At 59.8% G+C, this 13,023-nt stretch overlaps 1 protein-coding gene across 1 annotated transcript; it reads left to right on the top strand.

Annotated features, from left to right (window-relative positions):
- Nucleotides 1–1,136: 1,136 nt before the first annotated feature.
- Nucleotides 1,137–11,399, top strand: LOC102460830 (dual specificity protein phosphatase 10-like). The gene is made up of 4 exons (XM_006125055.5): nt 1,137–1,309; nt 5,415–6,589; nt 8,050–8,382; nt 10,035–11,399. The coding sequence occupies exons 2-4, from the start codon at nt 5,428–5,430 to the stop codon at nt 10,304–10,306; spliced, it is 1,767 nt and encodes a 588-aa protein (XP_006125117.3). The 5' UTR covers nt 1,137–1,309; nt 5,415–5,427; the 3' UTR covers nt 10,307–11,399.
- Nucleotides 11,400–13,023: the final 1,624 nt, after the last annotated feature.

The following is a 13,023-nucleotide window of genomic DNA, read 5'->3' as shown; positions in this document are numbered from 1 at the left end:
GGCATGGTGTTGGTGTGAGCAGGGATTGGTATCTGTTTGCTGTGTGCAGTGGGTGTGGCTTGCCTGGATTTGGGATTCAGTGGGTGTGCAAAACAAGCACAATGTATTTGCACACTAGGCCCACAGTGCCCCACCCTCCCATTCAGCATGGCAGGGTGGCAAGGGAGATGTGTTGTGAATCAAGGGCTGCAAAGGATCCAGGTCCAACTATTCTGTTAAATTTCTTACTCATATGACTCCTACTGTCCCTGGGAAGCTCAGATATAAGCCTGTACTACTGGGGATGGACAGACAGATGGCTCCTAGCAGTGAGTTTAGGGATGGAGACACCAAGAGGCATTATGCTAATGTACTGACTCCTCCTGGATCTCAGAGTTTTTTGCTAAATTCATTTAAGCCACCCTGCCCCTCACACTTTGTAATGAAGCATTTATAGGACTTCTCCTGAGTTCTCCTCCCAGCCCTGCTGCAGACACACAGCATAATACTCAGCACAAGGCTCTTCCTTCTCACACTGCCTCAGTTTTCCCAGCTGTAAACCTTTCAGGGAGGGAGAGTGATAGTTATAAAATTGAAACAAAATATGTTGCCATGGGAAACACCACAGTAAGGAAAAAGGTGTGGGGAGGAGCATGGATAGTGATAGATAGACAGAAGGATACCAGATAGATTTTATGGGAATAGATGGGTATGTGTCCAGGGATGGATAGATAGCCAGATCTGGATGGATGTGTGCAGGAACAGATAGCTGGTGAATGGGCATTGATAGGTACATAAATACACGTGGAGGGTTGAATGGAGATCTGGTTAGATGGATGTGTGGGGGATGAATGAATAAATCGACTTGGATGGATGGACCTAGGGGACCTGTGGGTTAGATTGGTTGCTGTCTATGAGCTGGATGGATCTATGGCTATATGGGATTAGGCAGATAGGTCGTTCTCCATGTGTTTCTCCAGCGCCTGCCGCCGTGCACAGACAGACAGACAGACAGAGCCAAGGGGACTCCTTCCTTTCACAATGAAACCAGCTTGGGTCACGTGCTACTCTGTGTCTAACCATCCCGGAGATCCGGGCTCTCTCTCATTGGCTACAGATGATGTCACCCCTTAGCCCCTCCTCCCCCGGCTCCCCCTCCCACCAAAGCAAAGCTTCAGCACCAGATAGTGGTGGGGGTGGGGGGGAGTAAATAAGCAACTTGGGGGGTGGAACCTGCCTGGGCACTGGGGGGACGCAGGGGCTGGCTTCCAAGGACCCCCCTACCCTCAGCCCACATGGGCTGGAGCCCCAGTGCAGGGATCTGATGCAGGTAAGAGGGTGCCTGGGTACCCTGTGCCCTGGGGAGATGGGGGGCTCTGATTGGCACTCAGTGCGCGGTGGGCTTGGCACGGGGCTGCCTCTGCCCGGGGGATTTGTTTGGGGAAGGGAAGATTCCGGGCCAAGGGGAGCAGCATCTGGCTGGCTCCAGGTGCCGGGGTGCAAACCCGCGGGGGGAGGGCGCAGCGCTTTGTGGACGAGGGTGCAAAGATTTGGAGGTGGGGCGAACGGGGGTGCGGGGGGAGGGAGAGGAGACAGCCCTGAAAGCGGTGACCCCCGGCGCAGGGGGTCCTAGCCGGCAGCAGCTGGACGGTGCGTTGTAACACATTTGGGGGCCGGGGGCGCACACCTGGAGCGGGGGCGCAGGGCGCTGATGGGGGCAGCTGGGGCAGAGGGCCGGTCGGCGGCAGGGGAGGGTGAAGCTGTCCACGGTGGCGGCTGGCAGCCGGGATGGCGGGGGATCCTGCTGTCTGAACGGGGCTCCGGGGAAGGAGGGAGCGGGGAGCGGGGACAGGCCAGCACGGCTTGTGGGGACTGGCAGCGCAGCTTGCTACGGCAGAGCTTTGGGGTGCGTGGGAGGGGAAGGCTGGAGCCGCGATCATGGGTGACAGACGGGCTCCCGCTCCAGGCAGGGATGCCAGACTAAGGGTGGGGGGTGGGACCATAGTGCCAGGATAGGAGGGGCTGGAAGGTGATGCCAGGCTGGGGTGTATGGGAGCATGGTGCCAGGATAGGAGGGGATGGGCGGTGATGCCAAGCTGGGGTGTATGGGAGCATGGTGCCAGGATAGGAGGGGATGGGCAGTGATGCCAGGCTGGGGGGTTGATGGTAAGTTGGGGAGATGTGGCGCGATGCCAGGCTGGAGCGGACTGAGGACAATGCAAGAGGCAGGGGAATGGGCACTTGGGCGGATGGGTGTGGGGTGAAGCCAGGCTGGGGAGGCCATGGCTGACTGGGGAGATAGGGAGCAATGCCACAGTGGGGGGAACAGGTGGCAGTGCCAGACTAGGGGTGCAGGACAAGCGTGATGTCAGGCTGTGGAGGGGGCTGAGTGGGATCCTACTAGCTGCAAGTGGTAACTGGGTTCATGGCTTAGCACCCAGGCAGGAGGGGGTATTGTCAGCCTGGCCAGCTGTGACCTTACAGGGAGCTTGTGCCCACGCTGCGCTCAGCGCTGCACTGACACAAGGGGTTATTTTTGGGTTGTGATACCATATTGAGGGGCTCAGGAGGGGAGTTATTGGTGGCACTTCTGGGGCTGGCCAATGGGCTCCTGAGCTTTACACTCCCATCTCACACACCAGTGTGGAAATAGCTGCTAGAGGACCATGCATGATTGAACTCACCTGTGCTGTGACACACACCCATGTCCATGCCTGCATAAATAGACACCCACAATCAGCTATGAAGCTTGCACAAATGCATACATAGACCCACATACAATATGCAAAGCTTGCACACGCTCCCTCACCATCACAACCTAGCCTTATCACAGCTCCCATTTCCCAGTGTGCCAAAGCTTGCAAAGTGTCCACATCCACCAGAATATATATTTGCCACAACATGCACAAGTGCATAAACAGAGATTTGCACAGGATAGCATACCAAAGCTCACAGAGATGCACACTCAACTCACATTAGTGCACGCTCACACCCTACCATGCACAGAACTGCACACGATGTACAAAAGCTTGTACAAATACATATCCCATAGTGCACATGTGCACACACACGATAAAGTACCCTGACACACACAGACACACAACCACCTCAGGCTCTTGTTCATTACCCCAATCTCTACCTTAGGGACAGGCAGCTGCTCACCAAAGAGCCACTTGCTGCCATCACTTGGAGTATTTCCCATCTTGGAATGGGGCAAAATGTGGGAGAAGGTAAACTAGCGCTATGGAATGGGGGCTGTAGCCTGACTTGGCGAGGGGCGGTGCAGGAAGAGGGAGGGCAGGACTGGGGGTATGGGAGCAGGAGGAGTGGCATGGGGACAGGAGTTGGAGGGGAGTCTAGGGACAGGAGAACCTTGTAGCAGTAAGGTGGGGAGAGGCATTGGGGCAGGAGCAGCTGCACCACCCTTCCAGCTAGAAAACCCTAACCCTAACCCTAAGCCTGGACCCTAGCTAATCAGAATTTTCACTGGTGGGAGAACGGCCCTTTCCCCAGTCCGAATCTGCAGGGAACTTTTACTGCAGTGGGTACCACATCCTGAGGTGGGGTGGCCAAGGATCCCGCCCCCTATCCCCAAGAGCTGGGGTTGCTTTGATTCATGAGGCTAGAAGTGCCCCCTGCTGACAGAGATGGGGACAGCTGCCTGAACAGTCCCCTGCCCTCCTGCCTCACTCTGCCCAGCACAGCACTTTTGGGGCCAGCTGGTGAGCTCACCCTGGGTGGTAACCTGAGGAAGCACAAGCCCCTCTCGGGCGCTGCCAGCCCCTGAGCTCAGCTGGGTATTTTTAGCAGAGCCGTGCTTTTTCTTGTCGGAGGGACTGAACATGCTGCCCCAGGGACCTGGTTTGCCAGCTAAAGAGCAGAGCATGTGGGCATGAGTGTGCATGGGTGAGCCTGCATTAGGCTGAGCGTGCACCACTCAGTGTGCTCTGATGTAAGCGTGCCTGTACGTACATGGAGGTGCGTGTGCATCAGCAGGAGTGTGCACTGATGAAGCGTGCTCTGGTATTAGTATGCACCGATGTGAGCACGCGTGTTTCCATGAGTACAAATGCGCGTGTGCATGGAGGCAAGAGCCAGAGGAGCGTGTGTGTGTAAGTTTGCAAAAGTGTGTGCATTCAAATGAGCATGAGTATTAGGAGCATGCACCTGTGTGTGTGTGTGTGTGTGTGTGTGTGTGTGTGTGTGTGTGAGAACACGTGCAAGCATGGACCTGTGCACACCTGTGGCTGAGTGTGGAGTGTGTGAGCCTGTAGGGCTATGCACAGCTGTGAGTGTGCATGGCTGTCCCCTTGGGCGGGTGCATGTGGGGGTACTTAAGAGTGGCTCAAGCCCAGGCCCTGCAGCCCTCAACAGCCCCTGGTGGGTTCGGGGGGGATCCTAGGCTGAAGGGGCACAGGCACTCCACTGGAATGGGGGGAACCCCCTGTTCCCACAGGTCTGTCCCTCCCATTCTCTCTGCTGCCAGGGGTGCGGATGGCAATAGCTGGCCCTGTCACCCCACTTGAGAGTAGCGCTGCTGTCCTGGGGGGAGAGTGCTCTGGGGCTGGCCAGGTGGGGAGCTGGAGAGCAGAGTCCTGGGGATACTGACACAAGAAGTGTGGGGACAGCAGAGACCATGGGGAGGGGCTGGAGAGGGGTGGCAATGGAGGGGGATGGACCATCCCTGGGACACGGGGAGAAAGGGGAGGTTAAGGAATCGCTAAGGGGGCCAGGGAAGGGCTGTGTGGGGCTGGTGGGCGGGCGTGTGTGAAGGGGAGGCATGTGGGGGTCGGGGCACAGAGTGTAATTTCCCACAAGATCCCTTCATGGCCCCAATGGGATATGCTCCCCACCAAGAGCCCTGTGCCCCGGCTGTGTGGGCAAGGTGGGGCTGCAGGTTGCTTGAGCCCACAAGGCACATGGCAGGGGGAGTTTAATCTTGGCTGGTGCAGAGAAGGGAGATGAATTGGCCTCTTGGAGTCTGACAGCCTCAGGGAGCAGGGGCTGTTTGGAACTGATAAGGCACCAAAATGGAGGGGGGGGGGGGAGAAAATCTGCAATTAGGAGCTTGGATCCGGAGGGCTTGCCTAGAGCAACCCTAACGCAGCTGCTCTGTCTCCCCTTCCCCCGCCCAGTACCTCTGGTTTATACGGGGATCCCAGCACTGGGGTGCAGATGCCTTTGGCAGGGACTATTGAACAGCAAAGCCAGTAGGGCGCCAGTCACCTGAAATGTCAAAGCCAGTATGTGAAGGGTTAAAAAGCTATTGGGAGGGTGCAAAACGAGTTTGCTGCATCTCAGTCCAGGGGTGATGCACAGGGTGCAGTTTGGGGAGGCCTGCAGAGCGGGGGGGAGGATTGCTGGTGTGGGGATCAGCCCTTTGTGCCCCCTTAGGATCTCACAGCCCCCTGTCCCCCTCTCTCCCCTCTCCTCAGGTCACCCTTCCCAATGCCTCCGTCACCCCTGGAAGACCGTCTCTCCATCCTCCAGCGCCCCAAGACCTTGGCTTTGCGCCTGAACCACAGCTTCCCTGCCGACAAGCCACTTCTGTCGCCGCGGGCACAGAGACCCCCGAGCCACCCACCCCCTAAGGACCGCACGGGGGCTGCCCCACCCTACCAGGAGCCCCCGGCCTGCCTCCTGCCTCCACATTCCCACACCATTGATATTAAGCTGACGGTGGGGGCCGGGCAGAGCCGGACACGCGAGCGCAACCTCTCTCTGCAGCTCGACCTCCAGCAGGGCGGCAACAGATCCTGTGGGGGGCCGGAGTTCAAGGTGCTGCTGCCTCAAGCCAAGCTCAAGAAACGCTGCTTTAAAGAAAACTCACGACCGGCCGGGCGGGACACCCCATCACCCACTTCCTCCCGCCTCTCCAGCCCCGGCGCCGGCACCATGCACCCCTTGAAAGGCAGCTGCCGCGGCTGCTGGCGCTTGATGCGCTGCGACGATGCCAGCCCCAAGCCGGGGCTACGCTCCCTGGGGTGCCTGTCTTGCCACTCTAGCCTGGCCTCTCTTAGCTGCTCCCCGCCCTCAGTCAAGAAACTGGGGTGCTTGCCCTGCACCCCATCAGCCCTCAAGTCCCTGGCCTGCCTGGCATGCAACCCCTCGGTCAAGTCGGTCAGCTCCTCCTGCAGCTTCTGCAGCAGCGACCCCATCGTGGCCTACGACCCCCCAGCCCGGAGCTCGTCCCCCTCCAGCTACGACGAGGATGATTACAGTGTGCGCACCATCTGGCCTGAGGAGCTGGCCAAGAAGATGAGCCGCTCCCGCACCCAGCAGCAGGGGGCGCCCCTGATCCTGGATTGCCGCAACCTGGTGCAGTACACCAAGAGCCAGCTGCAGGGCGCCATGCACTTCAGTGTGTCGGACGCAGCTGGCAGGCGGCGCCTCCAGCAGGGCAAGCTGGCCATGCTGGATTTCATGGCCTCCAAGGACCCCCACGACTCCCTGCAGCGCCTCTGGCCCAAGGAGCAGCAGAACGGCTGCTGTGCCGCAGCGGGGGAGACCCCTGTCCCTCTGGCCCCTCCTGAGCCCCCCAAAACCCTGCCTGCCCAGAATCTCCACCTCATGTTGGACTCACTCAATAAGGAGGTGCAGGGCAGGAGAGGTAGGTGGGCATGGGGGGTGATGGTGCTGCTAAGGGGGCAGGCTGTGGTGGACATGGTGCCCCAGCCCCTGGAGGCCTCAGGGGGTTGGATGTGTGTGGGGGGGGGGAGTCAGGGGAGTGGGTGCACAGAGGGGAGAAGAGAAAACCTGTCCTGGCTGAGACCTGACAGGGCTTCTCACAGGGATTCCTAGGGCTGGAGAGAGATCCACCCCCCACAAGTCCCCAGGACTCACCCTTCCCAATGCACCCTCCCCTCTCCCAGGTTTGACCCCCAGATCCTGCAACTCCTGCAGTGAACCCTTCCTGCCCTTCTTGTCCCAAACCTCGTCCTGTCCCTCCCATGCCCTCCCGCCATGCCCCAGCACAGGACCCTCTGACCTCATCCCAGCAGGATCCAGAGGGAACAGATGGTGGAGTTACAGGGTGGGGGGCAGTCAATGCAGCTGTCTAGGCTCCCTCCTCTCCCACCTGCTCTGAGCCTGTTGAGCGGAATTGATCCCAGCCCAGCTGGTGACATGACATCACTCCCCTCTCTGGTTCCCTGCAAGGCACTGACAGCCACTGAACAAAACTGGGACTCCTGGTTTTGATGGGGGCCAGGTATTGAGCAGCTGGGATTATATCTAATCTGGGGGTGCTACCGCCCCTAGCACCGCTAATTCCACTGGCCCTGCCTTCTCCCAGAGACCCCCCCCTTCAACCTCCTTCCCTCAAGCCCCTCCCCATGTGTCTCTCTTCCCAGCATCCCCCTTCCCAGTCCCTTCCTCCCAATGTTCACAACCCACCCCAGCTTGGACCCACATAGGGACCCCACCACATTTTATCCTGCTGGGAGGTGCTGGCCCTGGGAGGGGAGGGCAGTGAACAGAACAGAAAATGTCAACACTTTTCCTCTCCCCAACCTTGTGCAGCTCAGAGTTTGGGGTGAAGGGTTGTGGGGAGAAGGTCAGAGACTGGGGGTTAGTCTGGGTGAGGGGAGTTCAGTGCTTGAAAGTCAGTGTTAGGGGTGTTTGGGGTCGAAGGTCAGGGACGGGGTGCCTGTTCAGGGCAAGGAGGGACATAGGCACCAAAAGTCTGGGTGGCAGCAGGTTTGCAACCTGGCTGGGTCGCAGGGTCCAGGGTTGTGAGTTGAGCTGAGGGACAGCTGAGTTATGAGGCAGGGCTGGAGTCTGGAGACTCCCGGAGGCTCTGAGTTTAGGATTCAGAAAACTGGAGGTTGTTAGGTCTGAGCTAGAGGCTCGGGCCAGAGCGGGGGGCGGGGGAGAGGCTAAGTTTCAGAGGTTCTAAGGGATGGTTACCCCTGAGGAAGGCAAAGCTAGGGTGCTGTGGCTGGGGAGTCAGGTGGAGTGTCTGGGTTTGGGGCAGCAGAGGGGACAGGCTGGGGGACTCGGGGGTTCAGATCGGGGCAGGTCTACATTTGGGCCCAAGTACTTTCTGTGATGCTGAGCCATTGCCTGCAGGGAGTGTGGCCGTGCTGCCCTCAGAGCCGCTGGAGGAAGCTGGGGGAGCCCTGGAGGGGCTGGATGGGGACCCCGGGGGGCCACCCCTCACCCCTGACCTGGAGAGTGCCGAGTTGAGCCCCATCCTGCCCTTCCTGTTCCTGGGCAACGAGCGCGACGCGCAGGACCTGGAGCAGATGCTGAGTCTCAACGTGGGTCACGTGCTGAACGTCACCACCCATCTGCCGCTCTACCATGCCCACAGCGGGCGCCTGCGCTACAAGCGCCTGCCCGCCACCGACAACAGCCGCCAGGACCTGCGCCAGTACTTCGAGGAGGCCTTCGAGTTCATCGGTGCGGGAGCCTAGCAGGGGTGCTCTGGGGAGCAGGGCAGTGCCGGGCAGGGTGTTGTCCCCAGAGGTGGAGGGGTTGGGAGGCTGCACCATCCTCCTGAACACTGTGCCCGTCCCCACCATGAGATGGGCCTGCATGGGAGGGGACACAGCAGGGCTGGAGGAATGAAGGGGACTAAGTATCAGGTCTGGGGGTGCAGGGGGTCGAGTGCAGAGGGTAGGGTAGCAGGTCTGGGGGTGCCGGGGGTCAGAGTGCAGAGGGTAGGGTAGCAGGTCTGGGGGTGCCGGGGGTCAGAGTGCAGAGGGTAGGGTAGCAGGTCTGGGGGTGGCGGGGGTCAGAGTGCAGAGGGTAGGGTAGCAGGTCTGGGGGTGCCGGGGGTCAGAGTGCAGAGGGTAGGGTAGCAGGTCTGGGGGTGGCGGGGGTCAGAGTGCAGAGGGTAGGGTAGCAGGTCTGGGGGTGGCGGGGGTCAGAGTGCAGAGGGTAGGGTAGCAGGTCTGGGGGTGCCGGGGGTCAGAGTGCAGAGGGTAGGGTAGCAGGTCTGGGGGTGCCGGGGGTCAGAGTGCAGAGGGTAGGGTAGCAGGTTTGGGGGTGCAGGGGGTCAGAGTGCAGAGGGTAGGGTAGCAGGTCTGGGGGTGCAGGGGGTCGAGTGCAGAGGGTAGGGTAGCAGGTCTGGGGGTGCCGGGGGTCAGAGTGCAGAGGGTAGGGTAGCAGGTCTGGGGGTGGCGGGGTCGGAGTGCAGAGGGTAGGGTAGCAGGTCTGGGGGTGCCGGGGGTCAGAGTGCAGAGGGTAGGGTAGCAGGTCTGGGGGTGCAGGGGGTCAGAGTGCAGAGGGTAGGGTAGCAGGTTTGGGGGTGCAGGGGGTCGAGTGCAGAGGGTAGGGTAGCAGGTCTGGGGGTGCCGGGGGTCGGAGTGCAGAGGGTAGGGTAGCAGGTCTGGGGGTGCCGGGGGTCGGAGTGCAGAGGGTAGGGTAGCAGGTCTGGGGGTGCAGGGGGTCAGAGTGCAGAGGGTAGGGTAGCAGGTCTGGGGGTGCAGGGGGTCGAGTGCAGAGGGCATAGAGTAGCAGGTCTGGGGGTGCATGGGGTCAGAGTGCAGAGGGTAGGGTAGCAGGTTTGGGGGTGCAGGGGGTCGAGTGCAGAGGATAGAGTAGCAGGTCTGGGGGTGCATGGGGTCAGAGTGCAGAGGGTAGGGTAGCAGGTCTGGGGGTGCAGAGGGCAGGGTAGCAGGTTTGGGAGTGCAGGGGGTCGAGTGCAGAGGGCAGGGTAGCAGGTCTGGGGGTGCAGAGGGTTGGAGTGCAGAGGGCAGGGTAGCAGGTTTGGGAGTGCAGGGGGTCGGAGTGCAGAGGGTAGGGTAGCAGGTTTAGAGGTGCAGGGGGTCGAGTGCAGAGGGTAGGGTAGCAGGTCTGGGGGTGCAGGGGGTCAAGTGCAGAGGGTAGGGTAGCAGGTTTGGAGGTGCAGGGGGTCGAGTGCAGAGGGTAGGGTAGCAGGTTTGGAGGTGCAGGGGGTCGAGTGCAGAGGGTAGGGTAGCAGGTTTTGGGGTTCAGGGGATAGTGGAAGATGCAGGGGGGTTGTATAGGGCTATGTTTAGGGCTGGATGGCAAAGAGATGGTTCCAACCCATGCTTTGTACTGACCCCCCGTCTCTCTCGCCCCACCAGAGGAGGCACACCAGCGGGGGAAGGGTGTGCTGATTCACTGCCAGGCTGGCGTCTCGCGCTCAGCCACCATCGTCATCGCCTACCTGATGAAGCACACGCTGATGACCATGAGCGATGCCTACAAGTACGTCAAAGGCAAACGCCCCATCATCTCGCCCAACCTCAACTTCATGGGGCAGCTGCTGGAGTTCGAGACAGATCTCAATGCGGGGGTCACGCCCCGCATCCTCACCCCCAAGCTCAAGCTTACAGGGGTGGAGACCGAGGTGTGAGGGGGCCCAGGCTGGGCCAGGCCACCGATCTCAGGGCGGGGCAGGGAGGGAAAGGAGCGTGTGCAATAATTGGTCAGACGGGCTTCCAACAGACCAGGCCTGCGGGCCAGATACCAGGGCACCGATGCCCACCCTGCCCACTCCACGCTCGTTGACAGAAGGCTGAGGAGAGGGGCCAGTTTTTACCCCAAGACTGATATGTGTGTGTGTGCACGCGCGCTGGGGAGGGCTGGTGCCTGCTGTTATTTATTGGAGTGTGTGTGTGTGTATTAGGGGGAGGGGTTCCCCATGACCTGTTGTTCCCGTGGCCTCTTGGCTCTGGGTGCTGCTTTGCTGAAGTCCACTGTGGAGAAAGGGGACCCTACAGGAATTGGGGGGACACAGGCCAGTCCCCCCAAACTAGCAAATTATTTGAAAACTCAGGATGATCACAGAATTTCTTCCAGACTGATGCACAGCGCCAACAGTGGATGGAGTTTTGGGGGCCCTATTGCCCCCCCACCCTATTCTTTGGACTCTGCTGCTCCATACCTGACCGTCAACCTGTTATACTGACTGTTGTCTTAAAGTGACAGTAGCACCTTTCCTGTGTGCATGGGGGGCAGGGATTAAATTGGATGGGGGGAGTCTCCTACCCCATCCCAGCCCCCAGTGTAGGAGACACACCCTTCTCCAGGGCAATAGTAAATCAGAATAGTCTTCCATTAGGGGATATTTATTTTTAACGACTTAGGGAGGGGCTCCAAAAGGGGAGATCCTCCTTTGCTTTTGTACCATGCTGGTCTGCTTCTTGAGGCTGCTGGATACTGTCTCTTTAAGAAGCGCTCCTCTGGGGGGAGGGGAAGATTTGTGGAGGCTGGGGCGCATAGGAGGAGGGTTATTTATCTGAAATGCAGTAGGAATTTTTGGCTTTTAACCCTTTATTCTCCCTGCTCCCTCAAATGGGAGGGGGACTCTATAGTTAATGGTCCTGCAAAAGCTGGGGGAAATTTCCCCCCATTTTTAATGTCTTCCATCCCCTCCCCCTTCTGTCCAGTGCGTTTGGCTCCCCCACACAAGAGAAGGTGTAGATGGGGGGGGGGGGGGTGGAGTGTGGAATAAAAGATGGAGCCAATTTCTGCCGGGGTGTGTGTGACAGCGATTAGAGCCCATCACTTCTGAACAGCAAGAGACACTGCTGCCCCATATGCACGCTCATCCACACCCCCGCTCAGGCACCCTGTACACACCATGCCCACAGCCCTGTGCACCGGGTATGGCCCCAGAGCCCCCCACCCCCGAGTCTGGCCGTGTACCCCACTGTGCCCTCACTCAGGAGTTCCCATGTGTCTGGACAGCCCGGCTGGGACTTCCTGCAGGGGTGGACCCCTGGGGTCTGGCTCTTAAAGGTCTTAAGGCCCAACTGGTAGCTAAGGCTGCAGAAGAGGCTTTACAGGGCCTAGCCCCCACCGAGGGAAGGCAGAGCCTCACCTGGGGCAGCAAACCTATGGGCAGCCACGCACGTACACAACACACCAAAGCCCCCCTACACAGCCCCAGCCCAATGCACGTGTTCACAACACCCATGCAGACTCAGCTCTCCCCCTTCACACAATCGCACCCTTCTGCCTACAGTCTTCCCCCTCCTGGTGATCCTGCCAGGGTCAGTGTGTGGGTCTTGCCCACTCTCCTGCTGGGCAAGCAAGGGAGGCAGGCGCGCTGGGTGGGCAGGGGAAGCCCTAGCACCCCAAGCTTGCTTCTGGGCAGGAGAAGAAAGTTAAGGCCCATTTTTCTTGGGGCCCCAATTAGCCAGGACCCCAGAGCACAGGCCCCATTGGCATAGTGGCCAATGAGCCACTGACCACAATCCTTTGCCCCACAGCCAGTCATGCATCTCCTGCCCTGCTCTGGGAGCTGGCTAGGGGACACTGCACAGCCAGAGGCTAGACCGTGTGCAAGAATCCTTGTCCCCTTGTCCCCAGAGGGGGCTCGTATCGGGCTCCCCCCTTTTCCCCATGGATCTCCGAGCTCTGTATTTAAAGAGGCCCTCCCACCCCTGGGCGGAGGAGCCGAGGTGGGTGGGGGGAGCTCTGCTGTTTCTCTTTGGAAATTGTTGTTATTTATTGAGGCCAGGAATAATTTATTAAACGTGGATTCATTTTTGTAACAAGGCGGTGATGTGCTCTGGGGAGGTAACTGGGGAGGGGACAGGGAGATCTGGGGAGGGAGGGGCCTAAAAGGAAGCCGCTGAGGAGGCCCTCCCAGGGGATCTGCGACTGGCGGGAAGGGAAAGGCACAGGGAGGAGAATCTAGGAGGGAGGCCAGAGGCCCCACACACGGATCAGGGGCACCCGAGGGCTGCCTGAGCCTGACTCACTGGGCATTAGGCTGAGACCCAGCAAAGCTGTTTGGCAGGTGGGGAGGGGGCATCGAGGGGCACTCCGCAGGTGCCAGGCACCCCGGCCACGAATCCTGCAGCACCTCGCCTGGAGGGATGGGAGTCTGTGGGACAAGCCCTGTGTGGGGCTGCGCTGAAACTCAGACAGGGGCAGGTGGGGATGCAGCTAAATGGCTGTTGGCAAGTTAGCCCCTCACTTGGGCAATGAGAGCCCCCAGCTAGGCTCCAGCCTGGAGATGTGGCACAGGCTGAGCAACCCCCAAACAAGGAGAGCACCCAACCTGCCTGATGCCCCAGCCTAGTGCCCCCCTCCCTGAGTCCTGCCTCCTCCTCTGCCCAT

This window comes from Pelodiscus sinensis, chromosome 11 (assembly GCF_052426305.1).
Source record: "Pelodiscus sinensis isolate ZL-2025 chromosome 11, ASM5242630v1, whole genome shotgun sequence".
Lineage (NCBI taxonomy): Eukaryota > Metazoa > Chordata > Testudines > Trionychidae > Pelodiscus > Pelodiscus sinensis.
The sequence above is the reverse complement of the archived record's forward strand: the minus strand, read 5'-3'. Positions and strand labels throughout refer to the sequence as shown.

Excerpts from the sequence above, each read along its gene's own strand:
- LOC102460830 (XM_006125055.5), top strand. The coding sequence starts at position 5,428 with ATGCCTCCGTCACCCCTGGAAGACCGTCTCTCCATCCTCCAGCGCCCC. Across the intron at positions 6,590-8,049 it reads GGAGGTGCAGGGCAGGAGAG|GGAGTGTGGCCGTGCTGCCC; the intron begins GTAGGTGGGCAT and ends CATTGCCTGCAG. Across the intron at positions 8,383-10,034 it reads GGAGGCCTTCGAGTTCATCG|AGGAGGCACACCAGCGGGGG; the intron begins GTGCGGGAGCCT and ends TCGCCCCACCAG.